This window comes from Pseudorca crassidens, chromosome 5, assembly GCF_039906515.1.
Source record: "Pseudorca crassidens isolate mPseCra1 chromosome 5, mPseCra1.hap1, whole genome shotgun sequence".
NCBI lineage: Eukaryota > Metazoa > Chordata > Mammalia > Artiodactyla > Delphinidae > Pseudorca > Pseudorca crassidens.
In genome coordinates, this window is record NC_090300.1 from 148,674,117 (window position 1) to 148,696,719 (window position 22,603).

The following is a 22,603-nucleotide window of genomic DNA, read 5'->3' on the forward strand; positions in this document are numbered from 1 at the left end:
GCAGCCCCTGTGAGCAGCCCAGCCCGGCCACCGTGTCCTCCTGCTGTTCACTCTCAGCTGTTTGCCATCGTGCTTCTGCCTCCCCCTCGTCCTCGTCTCCCCCACCCCTGACAGGGAGCCTGCTAGGCTCTTGCGGCCGACGCACGTGCCTCTCCCTCCCCAGGACATCATTAACTGCATGACCAACAGCCCGGCCACCAGCAAGCCCCCGGTGACGCTGAGGTTGGTGGTCCCCGCCAGCCAGTGCGGGTCCCTGATCGGCAAAGGCGGCTCCAAGATCAAGGAGATCAGGGAGGTAACGAGCCCTCCCCACCCGGGAGCCGAGCGTGGGCGGTCAGGATGTCCCTAGGGCAGAGCACTAGCCGGGTCCCTGCAGACCCTGCAGCACAGAGCTTGCGGCAGGGGAGGGACGAGCCACGAGGCAGAGCGGCCGTGGGAGCCCCCGCTGCGGGCGTCACGCAGAGGAGCCCAGGCCTGACTCCCGGGACGTGGCCGTGGCACCCCTCCACCCAGTCCTGGGCTCCAGGGCACGGGCTCTGCTCCCCAGGAGGCCCCTGCTCCCACTGCCAGGCCCCGTTTCCTGAGAGTCGCTGAGCCGTCCCAGCTGGGGTGGGGCTTGCCTGAGGGGCCCACCTTACCTTCACAAGTTCCTCTCCCAAGGAAAGCCTGAGGCCTTCCCTTCCCCAAAGGATGGCAGCCCCCAGGCTTGATTCCTTCCAGGAAAGATGGCCACTTGCTTTAGGCCCTGTGACTGGGATCCGTCTTTCTCTGTGACCTCAGACTCCACAGAGAGAGAGAATTCCACACATTTGAAAAAAACCCTGCCTCCTGAGATGCCGCTCCGCACCCAGTGTCGCCCGCCCTGCCCCAGGTCCGCGGCGCCCTGGCAGCGGCGGGCTGAGCTGGATGGGGCTGCCCCGGGGGCTCCAGACGGAGCGTGCAGAGGGCGTGGGGGGGTGACCTGGGGCAGCGTCGGGGGGTGTCCCAAGGCGTGCTGTGCCCTGGACGCCCCCGGGGGCACCCAGGAAGTGCCGCTGCAGTGCACACTGCCCCGCTCGGTGGGGTCCCTTCCGACGCCTGGTCTCTCCAGTCCACAGGTGCCCAGGTCCAGGTGGCCGGGGACATGCTGCCCAACTCCACGGAGCGGGCAGTGACCATCTCGGGGACCCCCGACGCCATCATCCAGTGTGTCAAGCAGATCTGTGTGGTCATGCTGGAGGTACAGTCTGTCCACAAGTCCAGGGCTCCTCGCCAGCCTGCCCCTCACTCCGTGCCGGCCGGGGCTTCTGAGCGCCGGAGGCCTCGGGGCCCTGAGGCTTCATGTGGTCAGGGCCGCGTGAGGGCGGGCCTCAGGGATGGCCTGAGTGAGAGCTGTGCTGGGGTGCAGGCTCCTGCCACCTCGGGTGGGTCGGTCGTCTTCACTGGGGACCTGGGGGGCGAACGGAGAACGTGGGGAGCGTGAGCCCCTCCCCTCATTTCTGGAGTTGGATAAAGGGTTAGCAGTCCGTGGTGTGAGGGTCGTTCAGCAAAGGGTCAGTCCTTAAAAGTGGTGCAGGTGTGCCCTGGGGCCAGGTCCGGGCTGGAGATGCAGATGGAGTGAAGAGGCCCACGCCATGGACAGGACCCCACTGCGTGGGCCCAGCCTGCGGGCATCAGAGACGCCGCCGAGGTACAATGGGCAGGACTTAGGAAAAGCACACGAAAACGCCCCAACTTTGAAGACAGAAAGAAGTAAACATAAGGATTAACCAAAGGAGAAGCAAGGAAGGCACAGCTGAGCAGGAAAAGCCTCTCTTGAAAATCTGAGGGAAGAAAAACCCAAGATTGAAGTTTCAATCAATACCCAAACTGCTGCAAGATTAATTGAAGCTATCAATAATACTTGCTGGTCTTTCTTAAGCTAAAATGAAGTCATCGTGCCTCAAACGAAAGGTTTCAATACCTGTGCTGGTGGCCCGGCCCCCTGGGCCCTCCTCCCCCCCGTGCCCGGAGCCCTTGCCGGAGGGTCTGCCTGAGGTGACAGCAGTCTCCTGCAGGAATTAGCCTCGGGGCGGGGGCAGCGGTGGGCTCTCCCTCTTTTGTACTTGACTTGGTGTTAAAGCACCATGTCCAACTCCTTAGAAAAAAATTTGTAGTGCTTTTATTTTCCTGAAGTATGATGCTGGGAAATCAAAAATATTTTTCTAGATATTTTGTTCTGAAGCTCTCCCCACACGCTGGTCACGGTTCTCTTCAGTCCCGGCGCTGGGACCGCGAGGGGCCGTGAGGGTGGGTAGCAAGAAGGGCCCGGCACCCCTAGTGTGGCAGATGCCCAAGCGGCCTGGTGGGCGGCGGTGCCCGGGCGAGGTGGGGTGACGTGAACCGCTCCAGGAGAGACGCCGCCTCTGGTGTCCCCGACGAGGTCAGAACAGGACCCCTCCCACGTGGCCTTGCTTGTGCCACGTTTGTGGTCAGACGTGACCCCACAGGAGAGCTTGACCCCGTTGGCTGTGGGGCGCTGGTGCCCCCAGGGCTGTGAAACGGTGAACGCTGAAGCACATGGGCAGGCGTGATCGGTCCTCGAGGGACGGGGACGAAGCCTCCTGCCGTTGGTGTCACGAAGCCCCCGGAGGCCGGAGCAGCCACTTATGGGGGAGGAAGCGTCACCACAGCTAGGAGCCCCTGGTCCGATGTTAAATGAAGAGTGACTGGAGTTTCGGCCTCTGGGGTGGGGGGCTCCGCCCATGAAATCACTACCGAAGGAGGGAGGGGCTGCTCGAGGAGTGGCGGATCGGTGGAGAACGTGAGGGTCGGGCCCGCAGCCCTGGGTGGGGGGGCGTGTGCTCAGAAGGCCTCCCTCCACCAGAGGTCAGCTCGAAGGGAACCGGGCATCATGGCCATCAGGGCCAGCGGAGGGCGGGCGCTGCCGTCGGCGGGGTCGGAGTGCACCATGGAGCAAGGTGACAGTTGAGGCTGAGAAGTGGGGAGCCCACCCCCCAGCTCAGGGATGGAGTGGGGTCAGCAGCAGAGTCCTCCTTTCGCAGCGGACCGAGTCCTCCTTTCGCAGCGGAAACGGTCACTCAGGGTAGTCACGCTTCCTGCCCAGTGACCCCTAATCGCCCTGAGACCACAGAGAACCCCGCTGCAGAGGCGCCTGGAAACGACCTCAGACGAGCCGGAGACGGGAGGACAGGAGCCCAGCCTCACCCACACGCGGTCAGCACACGGGCCCTCGAAGCAGCCCCTCTTGCTCTCCACAAGGTCACACAGCAGGCCAAGGTCACACTGTGTTCAAGGTCACCCAGCACACATCCAAGGTCACACAGTGTGTTCAAGGGCACGCAGCATGGACAAGGTCGCATGATATGGCCTGGGCTGAGAGTTGAAGCTGCCAACCCCTCTGCTGTCCCTACCTCCCTGTGTGTGTCTTGGGTTGGGTCACTCTGAGGTCACACTGCCTGGTGGCTGGGCCTGGGTGGGCAATGGCCGCAGGAAGTCCCAGCAAAGACAGGCCACCCTGGTCCCTAAGTTCTGTCTCTGGCTGGTGGTGCTGCTGACTCAGGACTCCCGACAACAGCCCAGGCCCAGCCCTGTGGACTTTGCTCCCAGGGAAGACGGTCACCCAGGCAAGGGGACAGGGGAGGGCCTGATGGCTTCTGACCAAGGGGTCTGGTTGACATCATCAGAATCTGGCCGACTTCTGGTGCTTGAGAATATCGTTCACCCCAAGATATGAATCCTATACTTTTGGACACAGAATAATGAAAGGAAATTGTAGCGAATTGCATCACAGCTGTGGACTATTTCATTTGGACTCTAAGGTGCATTAAATGATGGCTCTTTTCTTAAACAGTGAAGTTGGATGTTTCTCACTTTCCTGTGATTATGCCGACTGAACGTCAGCCCAGGCCACGCGAAGCCCCGGCACTGGCACCGAATCCCCGGGGGCTCTTTCCCGAGGACTGAAGGAGGGGGCCGCCCCTCTCAGAACGCGGCGCCTGTGCTGGCGCCTGGGGAGGGTCGCGGGCGCGGGCGGGGGCGCGTCCACCCGCCTCACCCGCCACCCGCCACCTCCTGCTGCGGCTGTGTGTAGGGCGGTGGTCCCTGGCGGACCTGGGGGCTGGGGAGGGCGGGGGCGCAGGGGGGTCGGAAGGAGGCCTCACGACTGCCCGCTGCGAAGCTGCTCTGACGCTCTCTCTCCCTCTCCTGTCCCTTTTCCTAGTCCCCACCGAAAGGTGCCACCATTCCCTACCGCCCAAAGCCCGCCTCCACCCCTGTCATTTTTGCAGGTGGTCAGGTAAGAGCCGAGCCGCTCTCGGCCTCCACTGCCAACCTCAGCCTCTTACTGCAGCCCCCGCCGCTGCCCGTTAGTGCACTCAGGTTTTCTCCCTCCTCACGTGCACGTGTCCCCCGCGCACGCTGGACGCAGAGCTCTCCCGGCACGCAACCGGCCCTGGGGTGGATGCGGGCCACCGCGAGAGAGACCCACCGGGCAGCGTCCGCGGACAGAAAGGGCCGAGGCGGACGCCCTGTGGCGTCCGGGCCCAGGAGGACCCTGGTCCGGGCTCAGGCCTGCTCAGCCGGGCAGCACCGCCCGAGTCTAGCTTCCTGGTGTTTTTAGGAAGCTCGGAGGCAGCAAGGGCTGCGAGCGTTACCAGGGGTTTTATGACTCCTGGTTGAGGCAACTACGACTGTGAGAACTGGCCCCATCTCCCCTGAAATACACGTTCCCAACTTTCCACACACGAGCTCCCCCCAGGAGCACGTGAGGGAGAGACAAGGATGAAGGGGAGGCCAGCTGGGCATCCCGTTACAGGGACGACCCTCTCTCTCCACCCTGCCCCACGCTGGCCGCAGGCCCAGCAGGCCGGCCGTGGCCACTTCACACACCTGCTGTTTTGGTGGGAGCCCCTGAGCTTTCTCTCCTGCCAGGGAGGGCCTGGAAACCAGGGGTCATGGAGATTTCTGTCTGAGGCCAGTGATTGGCTTAGCGGGACCTGGAGGGGCCGACAGGGGGGCCGTGCCCTGTCTTCTGCCCTTGGGCACCGGGCTCAGAGGCGTCTGCCAGGAGCTCGCTTTGTCCCTTCACAGCAGGGTCACGGCAGCCGCGGTTGAGGGACTTTGCAAAGGCCAGGCCAGTGTGCCAGGAGAAGCTCTGCGTCCAGGTGGCAGTGCTGTGTGCCTTGTTCAAGGGAGAGTTAAGACAGAGACTTCCCAGATGACCCAGGACGGGAGGGCCGAGAAGGAAAAGAGGCAAATGCAAACTCTCCACGTTTTTCTCTGCTCTGTAAAAGAACCTTGTCCGGTTTCTCTCCCACTGAGCCCCGTGAGGTGAGGGCAGGGTCTGAGCTCCTGCGGCAGCGTTTGTGGCGAATCCCCGGGGGGAGGGGGCAGCGGCCCCCGTGGTTCAGGCCAGCCGCAGACGGCCCGCCGCATTCAGAGCTCCTTTCCTGCCGTGCATCCGTGATCAGCGGCAGGTGAGTTACCTGCGTGGCCTCAGCCCCAGCAAGCAAGCCCGCGATGATTCCACATGGAGAAGCGCTGGCTTTATTCAGAGGGGAGGCATGTTAACATGAGGCAGAGCCTGGCAGCCTCCCGGGCCCATCCCAGCCCCGCCCCGGCCGGCAAAGCAGGGCATCACCCATCCCCCAGTCAGGACAGCGAGGGCCCCGCCGCCGTGGGCTTCACAGGGGCTCAGCACCTTAACCCAGCGCCTGCGCCCCAGGGACAGGTCGTGTGGCCAGCGACTGACTAGTGTTGGTCGTTGGTGGGGGACAGAGTCACAGGAGGGTCACCGCAGCGCTGCAGGTAGCGGGCAGAGGGGTCACTGTACCAGGCCCCGGGCCCTCCCTGCCCGCGTGCAGGATGCGCTGCGCACCCAGGCTTCAGAGCCTCCCGCCTCCCCCTGTCCCTGGGAAGATGCCCGCACGCCCCTGCTGCCGAGAGGCACTTCTTGCCATCCCAGCAGTTTCGGTCCATAAAGATTTCATCCAGACGGAACCTGTGACCTGTCGTCTGTCTGTACCTCTGCCCTGAGACGATGGTAGGCGGTCCGTGCACTTCCAGTAGAACTAGAAATCATAACACCCGAGTGATGAAAAGATAAGTCAGAAACTGAAAGTGTCTGGGATAAAGAACGGCCAGTCGGGGAGCACATGGCGGCACTGTCCCAGGGCCTGTCACGCTCGGGGACACGTTGGCGCAGCGCCTGGTGGCGTCCCACGGCCCCGAGCACGCACAGCCTCCCCGATGCGTGCTGTTTCTGGTCAGGTTCCTTTCCTTCCCCACGAGGTGCCCGGGCCTCCCCCAGACGGGGGCTCTGCACCTGCCCCACCTGCAGGCCTAGCGTGGCTGGTGCCGCACGTTCCACGTCACCGAGTCCCAGTGGCAAGTCTTTGTCTTTACTCTCCCTCGACTCTGTGTGGTTTGTTTGTTTTTTGGCTGTGAGTTTCTGGAAGCATCTTGGCTGAGGGACTGTTGAGGCAGGCGGGGCGGGCGGTGGGAGAGGCTTCGGGGCCCACACACACGCTGCGGCTACTCCGAGTCACTGTCTTGAAGGCAAGTGACACGGTGAAGGCAAAACAAGCCCCCTCTGGGAGCTGTGCCAAGAGCGTGCTGCCCCCGAGTCACAACGGCCGCCCGTCCTCCGAGGCTGGAGGGCGATCGGCCAACCTGTGGCTCATTTGGGTGCGTTTCTTACTTAATCTGGCCTTCCCAAAATTGGTTTTGAGTCAACTTTTAAAGTTTTCTCTTTTGTTGTTTGGGTTTCTTGGAGTAAATATGTCCTGAAAGTGTTTACTCTGATAGCCGCTTAAATTCTCAAAGGGTTAATAATCAGTGACTCATAGCGAGGGTCACCAGCTCGTTCTTAGATACTGCCAGCTGAGGGGCAAGGGAGTGAGAGTCGGAAGCCGGCTGCCTGGCCCTTCCCCTCCCCCCCCTCGCCCCACCATGTGTCTGGTTGTAGCTCCAGCCACCGAGGGACCCGGGGGGAGGCTCGATGCCAGGTCCCTGCTCCCAATCTCTGCACCCCGGGCCCTGGGAGCGTCGCCTCTCCTACGTGAAGGGGGAAGGCCTTAACCAGAGGGCCCGGGGCCTGCTTGCAGGAAAGCCCTTCCCGAGGAGGGCCCTCGTCCCGCAGGGGAGGCCGCGGTGGGGGACACATGGCTGCCGCTTCTCGAGCTGACGGTGTCTCTCTCTCTCCAGGCCTACACGATCCAGGGACAGTACGCCATCCCCCACCCAGATGTGAGTTTTTACTCTGTCCCTTCACCTCTCTTCTCGTCTCCACTTCCCTCCTACCTGCATGCCGCTGTCCATCGCTACTAATATTAATATTACACCATAATATTAATACTGTTCTCAGTGTTCCTGACCTGTGTCCTATCCATATGGCCCTGAGTAACCTTTAGTCTCTTAGCACTGATTCTGCTCCTGTGGAGGACTTGGCCTGACGTCCAATTGTCTTGATTGTGGCTGCAGTCCCGGCTATTCCTGCACACGTGGGGCCTCGGGCGGGGGCCACGGGCCTGCTCTGTCCCCGGCGCCTGCCCTGGCGGGCGGGGACAGCTTGGGCCCCATGGGCACCTGAGCAGGCAGGTGATGTGTCATGAGCAGGGCTGCCAGGATACCTTGGATGGGCTTTGAACAACTGCTGAAGCTACATGCTCCCTTTCAGGCCCCAGTCGGAGCAGGGTCCGTGCATGCACGAGATCCAGGCTGTTGGGAGCCCGTGCGGCAGACGAGGCTCTGTTCTAGCGTTAGGACGCGCTCCACGCCCAGGGCCGCTCCGGACTGGGTTCCAGTCTGAGCGCAGTGTTGCTGCTGGAGGACTGGACGCCCCGAGCACACTGCAGGGGAGCCGCAGGCCACAGGGCTGTAGATAGGCTGGGCCGCGAGGCCTGCGCTGCTGGCCCGGGCAGCGGGGTGCAGGGAAGAGACGGAAGAGGTGGGTGGGTTTGTGTGCCACGGCCGCAGGCACGGCAAGCTGAGGTCCGACCCAAGAAGTGTCCTCTGTCCTGGGAAGGCAGGTCCACGTGCGCTGCTCTCGGAGAGCCAGTGGGGGGCGGGCTCTGTCCAGGCAGAGGGACCGCAGGTGACAGCGATGCCCGCCCATCTTGTGCAGACGCTCGCACTTTTGAACTGGCAGGTGAAGAGCCGGCCGCCTTAAGACGTAAAGTCAGGGCAGGGAGAGTTATGAGAGTTCACCGACACTGCGTACATGTGAGATTCAATTCACTATCATTGCAGGACATTTCTATTGAATAGAAAAGAAAAACCAACGGCTTTTCCTTTTTAAAAAAATCCTCATTACGCAACACACATGAATCAAAAGTCAGAGGAAGCTGGTGGAGACGGGGCTGGGGGCCGTCCTGAGCCACATGGGGGACGCCTGCCCTCCCCATCCCGCATGACAGTTGGCTGTGACCCAGGGCACGGCAGGTGCTGGAACCTGGGGAGGGAGCCCGTCACCCACGTGGAGTGAGCAAAGCATAGCACTGGTGGGGTCGGGACGGGCACCGTGGCGTGTGGGTTCCGTGGACCCCAGTAGAGCGCCCGCGTGGCGTGACGGAGATCGGAGGAGAAGCCGGTTTCCAGGGCGGCACAGCCTTCGCTCCCCGTGGCTGGTGGCCTTGCGCCTTTGGAAAAGCATCTGTGCAAAAGCAGACTCGGGACTCGGCACACTTGGTTTGCTGGGCCACGAGGGGCGGTTCACCCAGAGCAGTGAGGTGAGGCTCCGCCCGCAGCCCATGGCAGACCTGCTTCCCTGCTGCCCGAGGCCTCTGCGCTGCAGGCCTGAATTCCTGGTCTGGATTCCCTAGGCCAGGGCACACGCACCGAGCGAGGCCGGGGGACTTTGACTGGTTTGGTTGGTTGGTTTTCAAATCAATTGGTTGTTTTGCTCTTTCCATGTGATTGTCTCAGTATCTCTGAAAAATGGGTAGTTTCAATTTTTTTTCGGATTTTAAACTAATTTATAGCTAGCTATTACATGGTTGCCTCATTGAGTTTGACGGAGATTTGAAACACTTGGTTTTTTATGGTGAAAGGGCTTTTGTGAAGGACCCTGCATTCCCCAGGCCGCACGTGTGACGGAGCAACTGTTAGGACAGAAGAGCAGGACTTTGATAAATGCTTTCCTTGCAGGAATGCAAAGTTGAAGGCTTGGACCATCACTAAGAATCGTTCAAAACAAAATAAAGTGGTGACGAGTGACCACGGCCAGGAAGGCACTTTTATCTGAGCTTAATATTCAGTAGGAATTTTTTAAAAGCTTCATTTCTTAGAATGCAAATATAATAATTACAGGAAGTACTAATTTATTTTATAAGGTAACTGAATACACCATTTGAATATTTCAACCCCAGTGGCTGACACACACCCCACTGTCATCTCAGCCGCTAATTCCTTCCTAAGTCAGGCACAGACTTTGAGAAAATACGTTTCTTAGAGCTGAGCATTTCTTCATCTAGAGCTAAAATGTGCGCAGTTTTTCCTGCTTTCTGGTTTAACCCACGTAGGAATCAGGGCCCCACCCTCACCAGTCTCCCTCCAGGTTCTTGCCTGCCTCAGCCCTTGTTTTACCGGAATCCTTCTGGAAGCTCATAGCTCTTGGGCATTCGGAGAAGCCAAGGACTGTTGCATGACTGGGCCTGTCGCAGCTGCAGGCCTTGGTCACGGCTTGTGGCCAGAATGCTCCAGGACGGCCGCCCACGGGTCCTGCCCGAGGGGTCGGGTGTAGTTTCAGACACGAGGAAGGACCATGGTGGCCACAACTCAGGACGCAGGAGCAGATGCGAAGCCTGGACAGACACAGCATGGCCACCACCGCTCTCTCCCACCTCCGCTCTTTCTGTCCCTGTACTGATTACACCAGGAAGAAATTGGTTTCTTCTGGGAGAAATCAGTCAACGTCAGGCACGCCCTCACGTGTGAATCTTATTTCTACTCTTTAAAGTTTCCAAGTCACTCCCGTACTTAGCATCCCCTCATTAAAGGAGTGCTGGAAGCGAGCAGAATCGAGACCAGAAGGCAGCTGGGCCGGCGGCCTCCCTTGGAGCCTGGACATGGGCTTTCGAGGGGCCCTCGCCAGAGCTGGGGGCTAGGAGCAGCGGAGCTGTCGGTCCCCGCGACGCTGGGTCCCAGCAGAGGGTGTTGAGTATCTGGTGGTAGATGGGCGCCGTGTTAGCCGGGAAGCTCATCACTTAGAGAGTTAGCAGTGGGGAAACTGGGAACGAGTGAGTCATAGTAAGTAGAAGAAACCAGTGGGAGCGCACAGCTAGATCCCGTGCAGACGGTGGTCCCTGGGGCTCTGCTCACAGTGGACACAGCCGGGGATGGAGTGCCTTCCCCGCCCACCTCCTTGGTGTCCCCCTCCGGGAGCCCACAGGGAGGCGCCATTGAGGCTGCTCCTAGCATCTTCTGGTGAGAGCCCTGCACGGCCACCCCGCCGACGCCTGCACCTCTGGCTCTTTGTTCTTCCAAGATCCGACGATCTTCAATCCTCTCCTTTCGCAGCTCGGAGTGGCGGGGAGGCGCCCCGGCCTCACCTCCCGCAGAGCAGGAAACAGGGGCAGGTTAACTCTTGCCCCCGCCCCCTCCCCGGGGTTGCGCACCCTCTCCTCGGAGCTGAGCTCTTCAGTGGCACGGCTCTCAGCCCGCCCCTCCCAGAATCAGAATCTGCATTTTCACAAGACCCTGGGTAACTTGTTTGCACGGAAAGTCTGAGAAACACCGATAAGGAGGACTGAGAAGGGAGAACACAGATCCAGTTGAAGTCCCAGGGTTAGTGGATAGGATGGAGGGAGGGAAGCTTCTAAGAGATGAGCACAGAGAATTTCTCAGAATCAATAAACAAAAAAACCTCACATTCAGGAATCCCAAGAAATCCCCAACTCGATCAAACAAAATCCATTTTAGACGCCGTCCAAGTAAAGCCGCGTGACACCAAAGACCAGAAGTGAATCTTCCGAGAGGAGAGAGAGAAGGAGTATTATAAAGGAGCAATTGTGGTGGCAAAAGAAAAGAAAACAACTGTCAACCTAAAATGCAACCTCCAGAGGATCTCCCAAGTTACAGACGTTTTCAGACAAACAACTGTGACCTTCTAAGGGACACCGGTCAGTAGAAGGAGAATGATCCCAGAAGGAAGGCTATAAATGCAAGAAAGAATGGTGAGCAAAAAAAATTACCATTTCTTTCCTTAACATAAGCACAAATCATAAAGAAAACATTGATATTTTTGATTACATTAAAATTTAAACATTTGGGTCAATGAAAACAAACTTTTTAAAATCAAAATCAATGCTATCTAATTGCTGGGATTAACATAACAGAGCTAAATGGGCACCGACAGCATACATAAGATTAGGATGTGGCTGAGGGGATTAAAACATCCTGTAGGTCATTGTATCGTTCAGGAGGAAGGCAAAGATATTGAATTAAGACTAAATGGGGCTTCCCTGGTGGCGCAGTGGTTGAGAGTCCGCCTGCCGATGCAGGGGACATGGGTTCGTGCCCCGGTCCGGGAAGATCCCACATGCCGCGGAGTGGCTGGGCCCGTGAGCCATGGCTGCTGAGCCTGCACGTCCGGAGCCTGTGCTCCGCAGCGGGAGAGGCCACAACAGTGAGAGGCCCGCGTACCGCAAAAAAAAAAAAAAAAAAAAAAAAGACTAAATGTACGTGTTAAAATTTCAAAGTGGTGACTATCAGAAACACGTTCACTTTCATAACTTCCAAAAAGGTACGGAGGGGAAAGCGGGTGGCAGGAAAAGATTAATCAGCACAAAAGGAAGGGAATGAAAAAAAGAAAAGAAACCCTTGAAGATCAGGACAATTAAAATAAGATGACAGAAATTCATCTACATCTGTGGGTAACTGTAATCAGAGCGGGAGAAACTTTCCAGTTAAAAAACAAAGGCTGTCAGAGGGTTTTTTAAGAAAAGCTAAACAAAAAGACAAGGAAACAGAAACAAAAAAAATATCAGTTTTTTTTTTCAAGAGACACACCTAAAGAATAAGGACCTAGAAAAATTAAAAGAACAGAAAATCTATTCTAGGAAAATACTAACCCAACGAAACAATACACCATTATTATTATTAGTGGGGGAAAAAAAACTTTACAGGAAATTACTTAGTCATTACTTATTGATAAATGCTTCACTAGAAGATAAAACATTTAAGTTTGCACCTAAAACATAGCTTCAAACATATATAAAGGAAAAAATTAACAAACCATTAAGAGAATTTAACAGATGTTGCAGTGGAACCTTAACAGACCTCTTTCAATGAAGGCCAAGTAGACAAGTACAGAGATTCTGACAGTGCAACGTGAGCCTGAGTTAACCGACGTGCACCGAACACTCCCCCAGCACAGCCACTGAATTCATGAGAACGTTTGCACAGCTTGATCACACCCTAGACCGTAAAGAAGACTCAGCATCTTTCAAAAATCGGAATCAGATAGATGACTCTCTCCCCATAGAGCAATTAAATTGAAATCAATAATTAAAAGGTGAATTTAAAAAAAAAAAAAACTTGTCGTTATTGAAAGTTAAAGAAGACCAGAAGACCACAGTGAATGGAGAGACACACGATCCTCCTGGAAACGACCCCAAAGATCTTTCCAGGTTGAGGTACAGATGCAGTACAATCGCACACAAAATCCCCGCAGGCTGTTTGGAATTTTACGTGAAAGAGGAAAAGCCAAGAATCACCAAGCTAGTCACGCAGACGACATCTGATAGGATAGTCTTTACAACGTAAACAAAAACCCACTCCTTGTGTACCAAGAACTTCAACACGAGAGAGAAAAATTTAGCACTTTTAGAAGAAAACAGTATCTTTCAGTTCACAGATCAGGGAAGGGTTTCCTAAAGCAGAAGCACAAACCATAAAGAAAACAGTGATGAATTCAACTACATTAAAATCTTTAAATTCTGTTTCTCTCAAGGCTCCATAAGGAGAGTGGGGAAGATCTTTTCAGCACATATAACTGGAATAGGATTAGTATCTGAAATACACACGTTTACGTGAGTCAGCGAAAAACAACCCGAGAGAAAAATGGGCGAAAGACACAGCATTTCACAGAAGGGGAAACGGGACTCGCAGACTAAGCCACGAGGCGGCCCGTCCCTAGATGCGAGCGCTGGCGCGTGGCATGTCCGTCTGCTCATGACTCGTGGAGCCGTGCGCTTATGAATCCTTCTGGCTTGTCGAGTGTTTGTCTATGTTTTATGTTCTGACACAGAGTTCGGTGGAAAAGGCAGTTATGGAGAAATGTCTGTGACTGACGCCTGCCCGCTGGCTCCGCCCTCCACCCTCCCCTCCTATCTTCCCTCGCAGTGGTTTGTAGGCACTGGCCAGATTAGAAAGTCTGATTCTCGTTTTGTTTTGTTTTACGGCAGAAGTATCTCGAAAAGTGGGAAGTCCCCTTAGCACTTAGTGCTGCACCCTCCTTTACAAATGTAGAAATGGAGGCAAAGTTAAGGCCAGAGCCTTAACAGACAGAGAGATGCCAGCTGACACCCATCCGCCCACCCGCTCGAGGGACGGGTGCTCCTCCAGGCACCACCGTCCGGTCAGTCCTTCCCGAGATGTCACTTTATATTCGTGGGTGCCTGAGGGGGGATCTACTTGCTGGTGTGGCCACTGTTTCATACAGAGCAGCAAATCCACTGCAGTGGGACAGGTCAGGGCCTGAATCCCTGCACTTCTGCGTGCCAGACTCTGCAGGTGCAGCGGAGCCCACCGCGTGGGTTATCTGGCCGTGCCTATAACATGCGTGGCTGGCGGGTCACCCATTTAACTGAGAGCAGGTGATGGAGAGACCAGAGGAGCGCCCGCGGGTGCAGGGGCTGTGGGTGGCCAGGTGGGGACGCCCCGCGGGTTTGCGATGTTCATTCACCCCCAACTTACGTGGGCAGCACTTCAGCCTGCCCATCCCTCACGTGGCACCGGGCCTCGCAGACAGGGGCACGAGGCCCACGGAGACCAGATGTGCCCATCTCTCCAAAGCTGATCAGTGTTGGAGGCGACTCCGACCAGTTCTCCCGCCCCCAGAGCCCCGCTCTCCCCTGCCATCTCGACCAACGCACAGCAGTGCACTCTTGGAGACTCGGGGACACATAGGAGAGGGCCCTGCCCTCATGGGGACCATGCCAGCCCGGCCGTCAGACACATAAGCATGTGACGGGGGTAACATCGCAGACCAGGAGCAGAGAGCAGCCTGGCCAAGGCCCCTTAAGCCCTTCAGGTGCCGCAGGGCCGCCCCTCGGGCTCCCCGCTGACCCCCGGCCCCGGGTGAAGGGCTGGAACCCCCAGGACGCCAGTCCCGCGCCAGGCGGCTCTTCTTGCACCAGTGTGGTGTCTGCACGAAATCCCAGTGACGATCAGAGCAGGTGGCCTGCCTGCCCTGGGCTGGGCTCTGGACAGCCAACTGGATGTTTGTTGTCTCCAGAGACGGGGTTTCCTCCTCCATCCTAGGAACTTGTGTTACCTCCTTGTGAGGAGACCTTAGACCCGGTTCCAGCACTCCGTGTAGGTGGGCTCAGGGCGCAGACGCCGCCCGGTGTCCCCGTGATTGGGGGTGACGATGTGCTCAGGGGAGGCGGGGTTGCAGGACCCAGTCGGTGCCCCCCACACACACCCTCATGCCCCAACGCCCATGGGTCCTTGCCACATTTCTTATGGGCCCCTGGAAAGAGGAGCCGTTGCTAGGGTGCCCGAGCCGCGCAGCGGGGTCTCCCACCCTTCAGCGCCTTCCCTGCGGGGTCACCTCACCCGTGGCATGGCAGGTACGGGTCCCGTCACACCTCTTGTCCCCAAGACTTGGGTTGGTGTCCCCATAGCGGTGTTTCCCGGGTGTGCTCTTCTCAGGGGGCTTCTGTGCATGTCTGCTCAGGCCACGCTTAGCTCAGTGGTGTCAGTCACAGGGCAGACCTGCCGGGCAGCAGGTGTGCTGTCGGCCCCCGACGCCCCCTCACTGGGGACTCTCAGAGCTGAATCTGACCTCAGGTCACCACGTCCCCGCCCCAGAGCTGCCAGGCATGACACCTGAATCTGGGATGAGGCCGGTTCTCTCCGAGCAGGCCCACCCCCAGAGTGGGGAGAGGCCTGGGGTGGGGGAGGGCTGCTTTTACGGAGGGCTTACCGTTTCCGGGGAGGGAGGGAGGGAAGAGGCAGCCCCACACTGGCAGATGCCACAGGAGCGGCCAGGAGACACCAAAGTTTGGCTGCAGACACAACCCACCCACATCCCAGCAGCAGCACAGCGGAGGTTCTACCGGGAGAATGTGCCCGGAGGCCACAGGCTGGGCACGGCTCGGCCCCTGGGCCCCGACCTGTGGAGGCAGGAGGAGGCCGGACTGGCCGGCCAGCGCGCCACCAGCCCTGTCCCCACGGCCGCACCTGCCGGACACGTGACGGGGTGGCAGGCTCTCGGGAGGAGCCCCCGTGGGGCAGCCGTGATCCCCCACGTACTGGGAAGGGGTGTTCGGCATTTGTTAGGAGAGCGTGCCTGGCCCCTGCGAGGCCAGCAGCATACCCACTCCTCTGTCGCCCGAGGGCTCGCCCGTGAAGGCCATGGACGTGGAGATCCCAGCGCTCGTACCTGCCCCCACCCCCGACACGTTCTGCAGAATGGGACCCACGTGGTGACTGGTCAGACCCTCGTCTCACCTGGGGGCGCCCTCCATGCTCCCTGGGTGCCCACACCTGCCAGCCGCAGGGGCTCTGTGGAGGCCCCATGCCGGCCTCCGGGCTCTGGAAGCATTCGGGCCGGGCTTCCTTTGTGAAGGTTGGGAGTTGAGTGCACGTCCTGGAACGTCCTGGCCCTCTCTCCGCTCTGCTGGAGATGTGGGCCGGGCCAGTGGGTGAGCCAGGGCTGAGGACACGCCCGGAAGTCTCCAAGGCCGGGGGTCCCAGCATTCAGACAGCCCCTATCTTCTGTTATTTGTAGTGTTTACTTAAGAAGTGAAGCTCAGATAAAATAACTAAAGAAACTGCATTTCAAAGCCCCCACCAATGTCTAGTGGCTGGGGGATGGGGGCCAAGGGGCAGGTGACAAGGGATGGGGCACGGGGGGTGGGGGGAAGGGGCATAGGCGTGGGACCCCCCACAGGAGCCCTGCACCCTCTTGGCGGCCCTTGCAGCTCCCTCGGTGGAGCCTTCCAGCACCGCTTCCTGTAATCCTGGAGGCCGCAGGGGGCGGGCGGTGGGCCCCACAGGTGGCCCCTCCAAGTCGCCCCATGGGTAGAGTGAGGGCCTGCGGGGGAGGATGCCGGCCGTGGGGTGGGCCAGGCCCAGGGCCGACCCACCGATGTGAGCGGGTCCCGCGAGTGACAGCGTGACGTTGAGGCACTTGGGGCCCAGCGGGTCCTGCTCCGTGGCTCTAGACCCTCCCCGTGGAGCCCGGGGGCCCGCCTGGCCGGGGGCCGAGGGAGGGAAGGACTCGGTGTGCCTGCCAACCGACACGGCCCTTTGGTTATCCCAGGCCAAGTCCTTGCGTGCTGCTGCGTCTGCCATGTGTCGCATGGCCCCCTTTCTATCTATCTGTGCAGACTTCCGTTACGCGTTTTTAATTTGGTGTGACTTGTACTCGATGACAATAACCTTCTTAGCTCTCGTGTCCCTCCTACCCCAGCAGTTGACCAAGCTCCACCAGCTGGCCATGCAGCAAACCCCCTTTCCTCCCCTCGGACAGACCAACCCCGCTTTCCCCGGTACGTACCCAGCCGCCCTTTCTGACCTCCTCTCTTCTCACCTGGGGCCTTTCTCTTTCCGAGCGGTCTGTGTTCAGGGCAGTGAACGGAACAAGTACAGCTCTGGAGTGAGGGCCAGGGACGCGGCGCTCTGCACGCTGCCGCGGGTGGGCGGGGGTATCTCTGTGCGTCTCCATGACGGGTCAGTCACCCTACAGCTGGCCTTCCCGAAGGAGACACCCCCCCCCTCGAGGGTCCACCCTGCTCTCTGCTGCCCACCAGCCGTCGGGGAGGCCCTCCTGCAGGAGGTGGTGCACCCGCAGGGCGGCTCGCCTGGGATGGCGTCCCCGTAGCTCAGAGTGGCGCACCAGTCAGACTTTGAGCTTCCCTAGTTGAAGTGACCTTGCTTCTCTCCTTGAGGGCAAAACATTAAATCTGTTTCTTCTTTGCTCTCCAGGAGAAAAGCTGCCTTTACACTCCTCCGAAGAAGCTCAAAATCTGATGGGCCAGTCGTCAGGTAAAAGAAAACCACGCTAAAGGGAGAGCAAGCAGGCCAGGAGGGGACCTGGCGGGAGGAGGGGGCGAGGGGGCTGCTGGCCAAGCGCCTCGGGGAAGGGACGCCGGCACCACCCAGGGCCGGGGCCCAAGTGGCTGGCCCCAGGTCTGCACACGCGGCTCCCAGCTTCCGCCCCGTTCCTGCTGGGAGCGTGGTGGGTCGGCTCTGACTGGGCTCAGGGCACAGCTGCCCTGTCATCCAGAGGCCCCACCTGTGTGTCATTTATTCTCCCAGTGGCACAGCGTGTGGGGGTCTGGAGTGAAGGGCTGACCACGCTGTGTGCCTTCCAGAAGTGTGTTTCATGGGAGATGAGATCACTGTGGCCTGGATTTGCACTAAAACACCCCCCGGACAGGGCAGGGCGTGGATCCGCAGGTCCTGTCACCCAGGCTTGGAGCAGTGGGCGCGGCCCGCTCACAGGCCATTGGGGAGCAAAGCCCCTGGAGGCATGTGGCCCGGACCTGCCAGGTTCCCTGGGAGGGAGGCGGCCCCCACGCTCCCATCCCCACCCACACGGGCCTCGTGAAAGCCTGGATCAGAGCAGAAGAGCGAGTGCCGGCTAAAGGGGAAATGCGGGAGAGGCCTGTGTGCAGCGGTCGTAGCTGTCACCCCCACTGGTGTGTTCCGGGCCTCAGGGTGCCTCCGCCCCTCACCCATCCCTCAGGACCACGTGGGCCCAGCTGAGACCACGGGGCTCAGGAGGCGTCTCTCCAGCTGGGACCCCAGCTCTGATGCTTCATGCGCTCACTGTGGGCTTCTCGGCGCAGCCTTTAAGTTAATGCAGAATTGAATGAGTGAAAACTAGAGAAGAGCATTTATAGAATGTTTCTGATTTTGGAACTGGATACCAACCTTTACAAAGTTATGTGTCTGGTGATAACACACGTTTGGGTGTCTGTACAGTTTATAACGTGACTGCAGATAATTGCCCAGCCGTCGTCTCCAGGAGACGACCTGGGGACTCCAAGCACCGGGCTTACCTGGGACACACAGCCCCCACCCCACCCCGACACGGCCCTCCCAGCACAGCCTCGGGGACGTGGGACCCGTGTTCACATGCCCCCGTGACGACCTCCCTCTCCAAGGCCCCGTGGGACCCAGAGCGCTCACACACCACACTTGCACGCGCACGCGCACGCTCCCGCCACGGCCGCGGGTCAGGGAGGCCGGGCGGTGGTCGCGTCCTCACCCTGAAGGCCACGCCACGCCGCTTCCCAGGCAGCTGGCCTTTGTGTGGGGGAAGCAGCATTCGTGACTCATGGGAAGCTCACCAGTGGGCGTGACTTTGGCCCCTTTTAAAAGAAGCCCCCTGATCAAACATCATAAGCTATAGGTGAACACGTGTGACCCCCCCAGCTGTGTCACCCAAACCAGGAGGCACCGCACGGGACTTGGGACCAAGGAGATCTCTTAAGTGACATTTTAAATGTCACTAAGGATTGAATGTTTATAGATAGTTGAACAACTAAGTAACTGTATTGAAAATACCTTTATGAAAAGAGATAAAGAACAGAAACTCCAGGTTTAGCTGTGAAACAGAAAAATGATGGATGGTCTGGGGTGAGTTAGTTTGTTCAGCATAGCTGAGCCCCGTGCTCCGCGGGCCCCAGAACAGGCCCGGTCTCACCGGGTCCCTGTGTCCTCGACACCGATGGCCACGGCACATCCGGTTCCGGGGACACACGTGCCATGGAGGAGGATGCCTGTGGGGCCGGGGGCCGGGCAGTCGCCTTTGTTGGGACCCCTCGGGGCCTTGTGGGGATTAGCCTGAGGGGCAGGGGCCAGGGAGGGAGGAGCGTGGGGTGGGAAGAGGGCTCTGGTTCCGGAATATTCCGAAGGTGCGTGAGCCGGGTCTGCTATAATGTGCCACGGGGAAGGTGGGTGGAGCTGGGGGCTCCGGGTCTGGGCTGAGCTGCGGGGCCCACGACACGGGGACACACAGGTCTGGGGCAGGAATAGCGGGGTCACGGCTGTGGGCTTTGAGTTTGAGACGCCTCCTGACGGGATGGAAGCGCCTCGTACACAGGAGTGTGTCTGCCCCAGTGTTCACCCGCGAGGGCAGACGCTGCGTCCCCTCTGGGCCCCTCACATCCCACCTGCGTTTTGTGATCACTGTTTCCAAAGTGAGTGTGGATCTTGTCCTTGAACCCTGAGAGGCTGGCTCTGACTTGGTGGGTGCTGAGCTGACATTTGTAAAGACAGAAGCTGGGCGTGTGATGAGCTGGGCCTGGGTCTCAGGCCAGGACGCCCTGTGGAAAGGCACGGCCTCCGCTGCCCGGCTCTCGGGCCTCCGTGCCCCCACCGGAAGCGCTGCCCGGGGGCGGGGTCCGCAGAGCGTGGGAGGGAACAGGGGCAGCGGAGGAGGCCTGCTGTCGGGTCTGGGGGCGGGAGGGTGGGCACCCAGGACTGGCGTGACCAGTGCGGCCCGTTCTCGGGGCGCCAGGCGGAGCCACCAGGGTGTCTGTGAAGGGCGTCTCGAGAGACTACACAACACAGCAGACAAGTGACATCATGTCGTGCCCAGAACGAAAAAGTGAACCTGCATCCTGCTGGGTTCCTCTTCCTTGTTTGAGAGACGCTGGGGTCAGGAGGGTGGTGGCAGCCTGGGACCGAGCGCTCACAGGCCGCGGCCCCCGGCTGTGCAGACCCTCCCCTGGGCAGCCCCCGGCCCTGCCTGCCTATCGGCCCAGCGGGGCCGAGCGCCGGGTGCAGCGCGAGCAGCCTTCTGCCCGCCTAACCGTCTCCCCTCACTGTGCCCAGGTCTGGACGCCAGCACCCCCGCCAGCACTCACGAGCTCACCATTCCCAATGATGTGAGTATGCCGGGCCCCGCCCATCCTGAGCCCGTATGTGCCCCTCCCCTCCCCTGCCCTGGTTAAGCAGCTTAATGCCCACGGGGGTGGGTGATATCACCCCCAAGATACCAGCCAAGGAAGCAGCTGGTGGCGCTTCAGGGGTGACTCGGAATTCAGATGCCGGAGCTGCCTGGGGACCCCGGCTGCCCCCATTTGAAGGCCCTGCCTGGTTCAGGGTCAGCCCTGAGAGTAGGTGGCCCAGAAGTGCTCCATGGGCCCTCGGAGGGCCTCACACACTCGCCTCACACACTCAGTTATCTCCCAGCCACCCTCTGGATCCCTGGTTTATCCTAACAATGTTGACTCCGATCCCCAAACCAAGACAACAGGGTGGGTGTGGGGCACGTGTCCTAGAGGGGTAGCTGCCTGAGGGCGGCATGGTGATGGCTGGGGACACGGCCTCTCCAGCTCCCGTGTCCACTCAAACATACATCCCTCCAGCCCGGGGGCGTGGCCTAGAGGGGCCAACATGGCCTCGGGCCCACGGAGGACGCTGGGCCGGGTGATGCGGCCGCATGGCCGCTGTGTCTTGATTCGGCGGGACTTCTTGCGGTCGAGGCCAAGCAGAGGCCAGGCACCCGCGGCTCCCATCCTCCAGCTGGAGGGGCGTGGGCGTGCCTCTTCCCTCTGGAGCGTGTGACGTGCTGGGGGTGGGCGGGCCAAGGCAGTGCTTCCGGGAGCTTCCCCAGCGGCTCGGCAACGCACACGGGCTGCGGTGGATTCTCCTCTAAGAAGCTCCTCCGTCCTTTCTTCCAGCTAATAGGCTGCATAATTGGACGCCAGGGGACCAAAATCAATGAAATTCGACAGATGTCTGGAGCGCAGATCAAAATCGCCAATGCCACGGAGGGGTCGTCAGAGCGCCAGATCACCATCACGGGGACCCCGGCCAACATCAGCCTTGCCCAGTACCTCATCAACGCCAGGTGAGGCCGGCCAGCCTGCACGGGCCTGCACGGGGCTGCCTCCCGGGGCTTCTCTCTCCCGGCTGGGCGGGGGCGGGGCGGGGGGAGCGTGACGGGGAGAGTCTCCAGATGGACGCGGGCCCACACGCTCCTCTGCACTCTCACACCTGACCTTTCACCTCCGGTGGTGCCCGCACGGCCCCAGACAAGTCGCCAGGCGTTGGCGCCTTAGGCGGCAAACTGTGGGGAGCCCAGCGTCCGCACGGACTCGGGGCGTCTGAAGCCAAGCCTCTGGGCCTCACTCTTCACAGCCACGGGGAGCTGTGAGGGCCAGCCTGCGCCCTGCCTGTCGCTGTGCAGTGGGAGGGTCTGGGCCCTGTGACGGCACTGCCAACCTCGTAGCTGTGCTGCCAGCTCTGCACACCCGGGAGGTCCCTGGGGTTTGGAGCTGCAGGGGGGCTGCTTCACTGGCCTTTCCTGGGACCTCCGGCCTTCTGCCCACGGGGACTCTGTAGTTTCAGGGAACAGGTCACGGGGTTTCTCTGCTCTCACACATCTGTGGTTTTAAAGACCCCCCGACCCAGACACGTGGTGGGCGGCTGCCAGGGAACCGTGCAAGGGTCTGAGGTCACACGCTGGGGCACAGGGAGGTCCTGTGGCCGGAGAGCCAGGGCGGAGCTCCTGGGCATAGCGGACACCTCCCTCGGCCTCCCTGCTGAGGGCGACCACACCCAGGAAGCCTCCAGAGCCGCGGCACAAGGGCCCTGCGTCCCTCTCCCTGGCAGGGTCACTCCCACGCCCCTCCCGGCAGTGGCTGTAGAAACAGTTGTGGCAGCCTGGGCCTGTCCTGGTGGCTGTCGTCACGCCCCATGTGGTGACAGGTACATGGGCCCCTGTGGCGGGGAAGGAAGGCCCCGTGGCTCTGGTCCCCGGTCCTCAGCTAGTGGCCACTGCGCTGTGAACCAGGACCGTCCGTGGCAATGAAGAGGGAGGCGCACGCCTCTAAGGGCTCCTCCATCTGTGAGGACATGGTGACCTGTGCCCTGTGCCCTTGTCTCTTCCAGGCTGACGTCCGAGGTCACCGGGATGGGCGCGCTCTAACCCCGCCGACGTCCCCACCACTCGCCTGTGCAGACCGCCCACCCCCTCGCAGATATAGAGGTTTCTTTACTACAGAAGGTGTCTGTGCCCTAGAGATGCACCCACAGCGCTCCATCTGTGTCTGTGAGCCCCCGGCTCCGCCCCGACGCTGCTCCAACTTCACTTACGCCCGTCTCCTCACGCGTTGGCATGCCGTGTTCATTATTTTAAATGCTTTGGGGCCACTCCCATCTGTGACGTTGTAGAAACGTTGTTCCTTAGTGTCCGTGTAACTGTTGTTTTAAGACTTGGTTTGACATTTGGACAGCGCTTCCAGCAGCCGTCCCCTCCAAGCCCCAGGAGCTGTGGCCGCAGGGAGCTGCCCCTCCCCGGTCCCTCGACCTCGGCTCCCGTGGCCACACGGGTCAGCGCCGGGCAGGGTGCACGTCTCCCTTTGTCCGAGGGCAGGAGAAAGGAAGGCTCGGGGTCCTGACCCGGGGTGCGGGGCGAAGCGGGGATGCTGGGCCC

General features: G+C 59.8%; 1 protein-coding gene across 20 annotated transcripts in view; it reads left to right on the plus strand.

Moving 5' to 3' along the window:
- Positions 1-22,387, plus strand: part of PCBP3 (poly(rC) binding protein 3) — a 212,307-nt gene extending 189,920 nt beyond the window's left edge. For 11 of the 20 annotated variants that reach the window (XM_067739703.1, XM_067739697.1, XM_067739709.1 and 8 more), the window contains 9 exons: positions 164-295; positions 1,091-1,219; positions 4,202-4,345; positions 7,186-7,227; positions 16,622-16,700; positions 17,137-17,196; positions 19,996-20,048; positions 20,847-21,016; positions 22,060-22,387. In XM_067739703.1, the coding sequence (XP_067595804.1) occupies positions 164-295; positions 1,091-1,219; positions 4,202-4,345; positions 7,186-7,227; positions 16,622-16,700; positions 17,137-17,196; positions 19,996-20,048; positions 20,847-21,016; positions 22,060-22,096 (846 nt within the window). In that variant the 3' untranslated portion in view covers positions 22,097-22,387. The remainder of the gene's footprint in view (positions 1-163; positions 296-1,090; positions 1,220-4,201; positions 4,346-7,185; positions 7,228-16,621; positions 16,701-17,136; positions 17,197-19,995; positions 20,049-20,846; positions 21,017-22,059) is intronic. The other 9 variants (XM_067739704.1, XM_067739708.1, XM_067739707.1 and 6 more) reach the window with 9 other exon arrangements.
- The last annotated feature ends 216 nt before the right edge of the window (positions 22,388-22,603 follow it).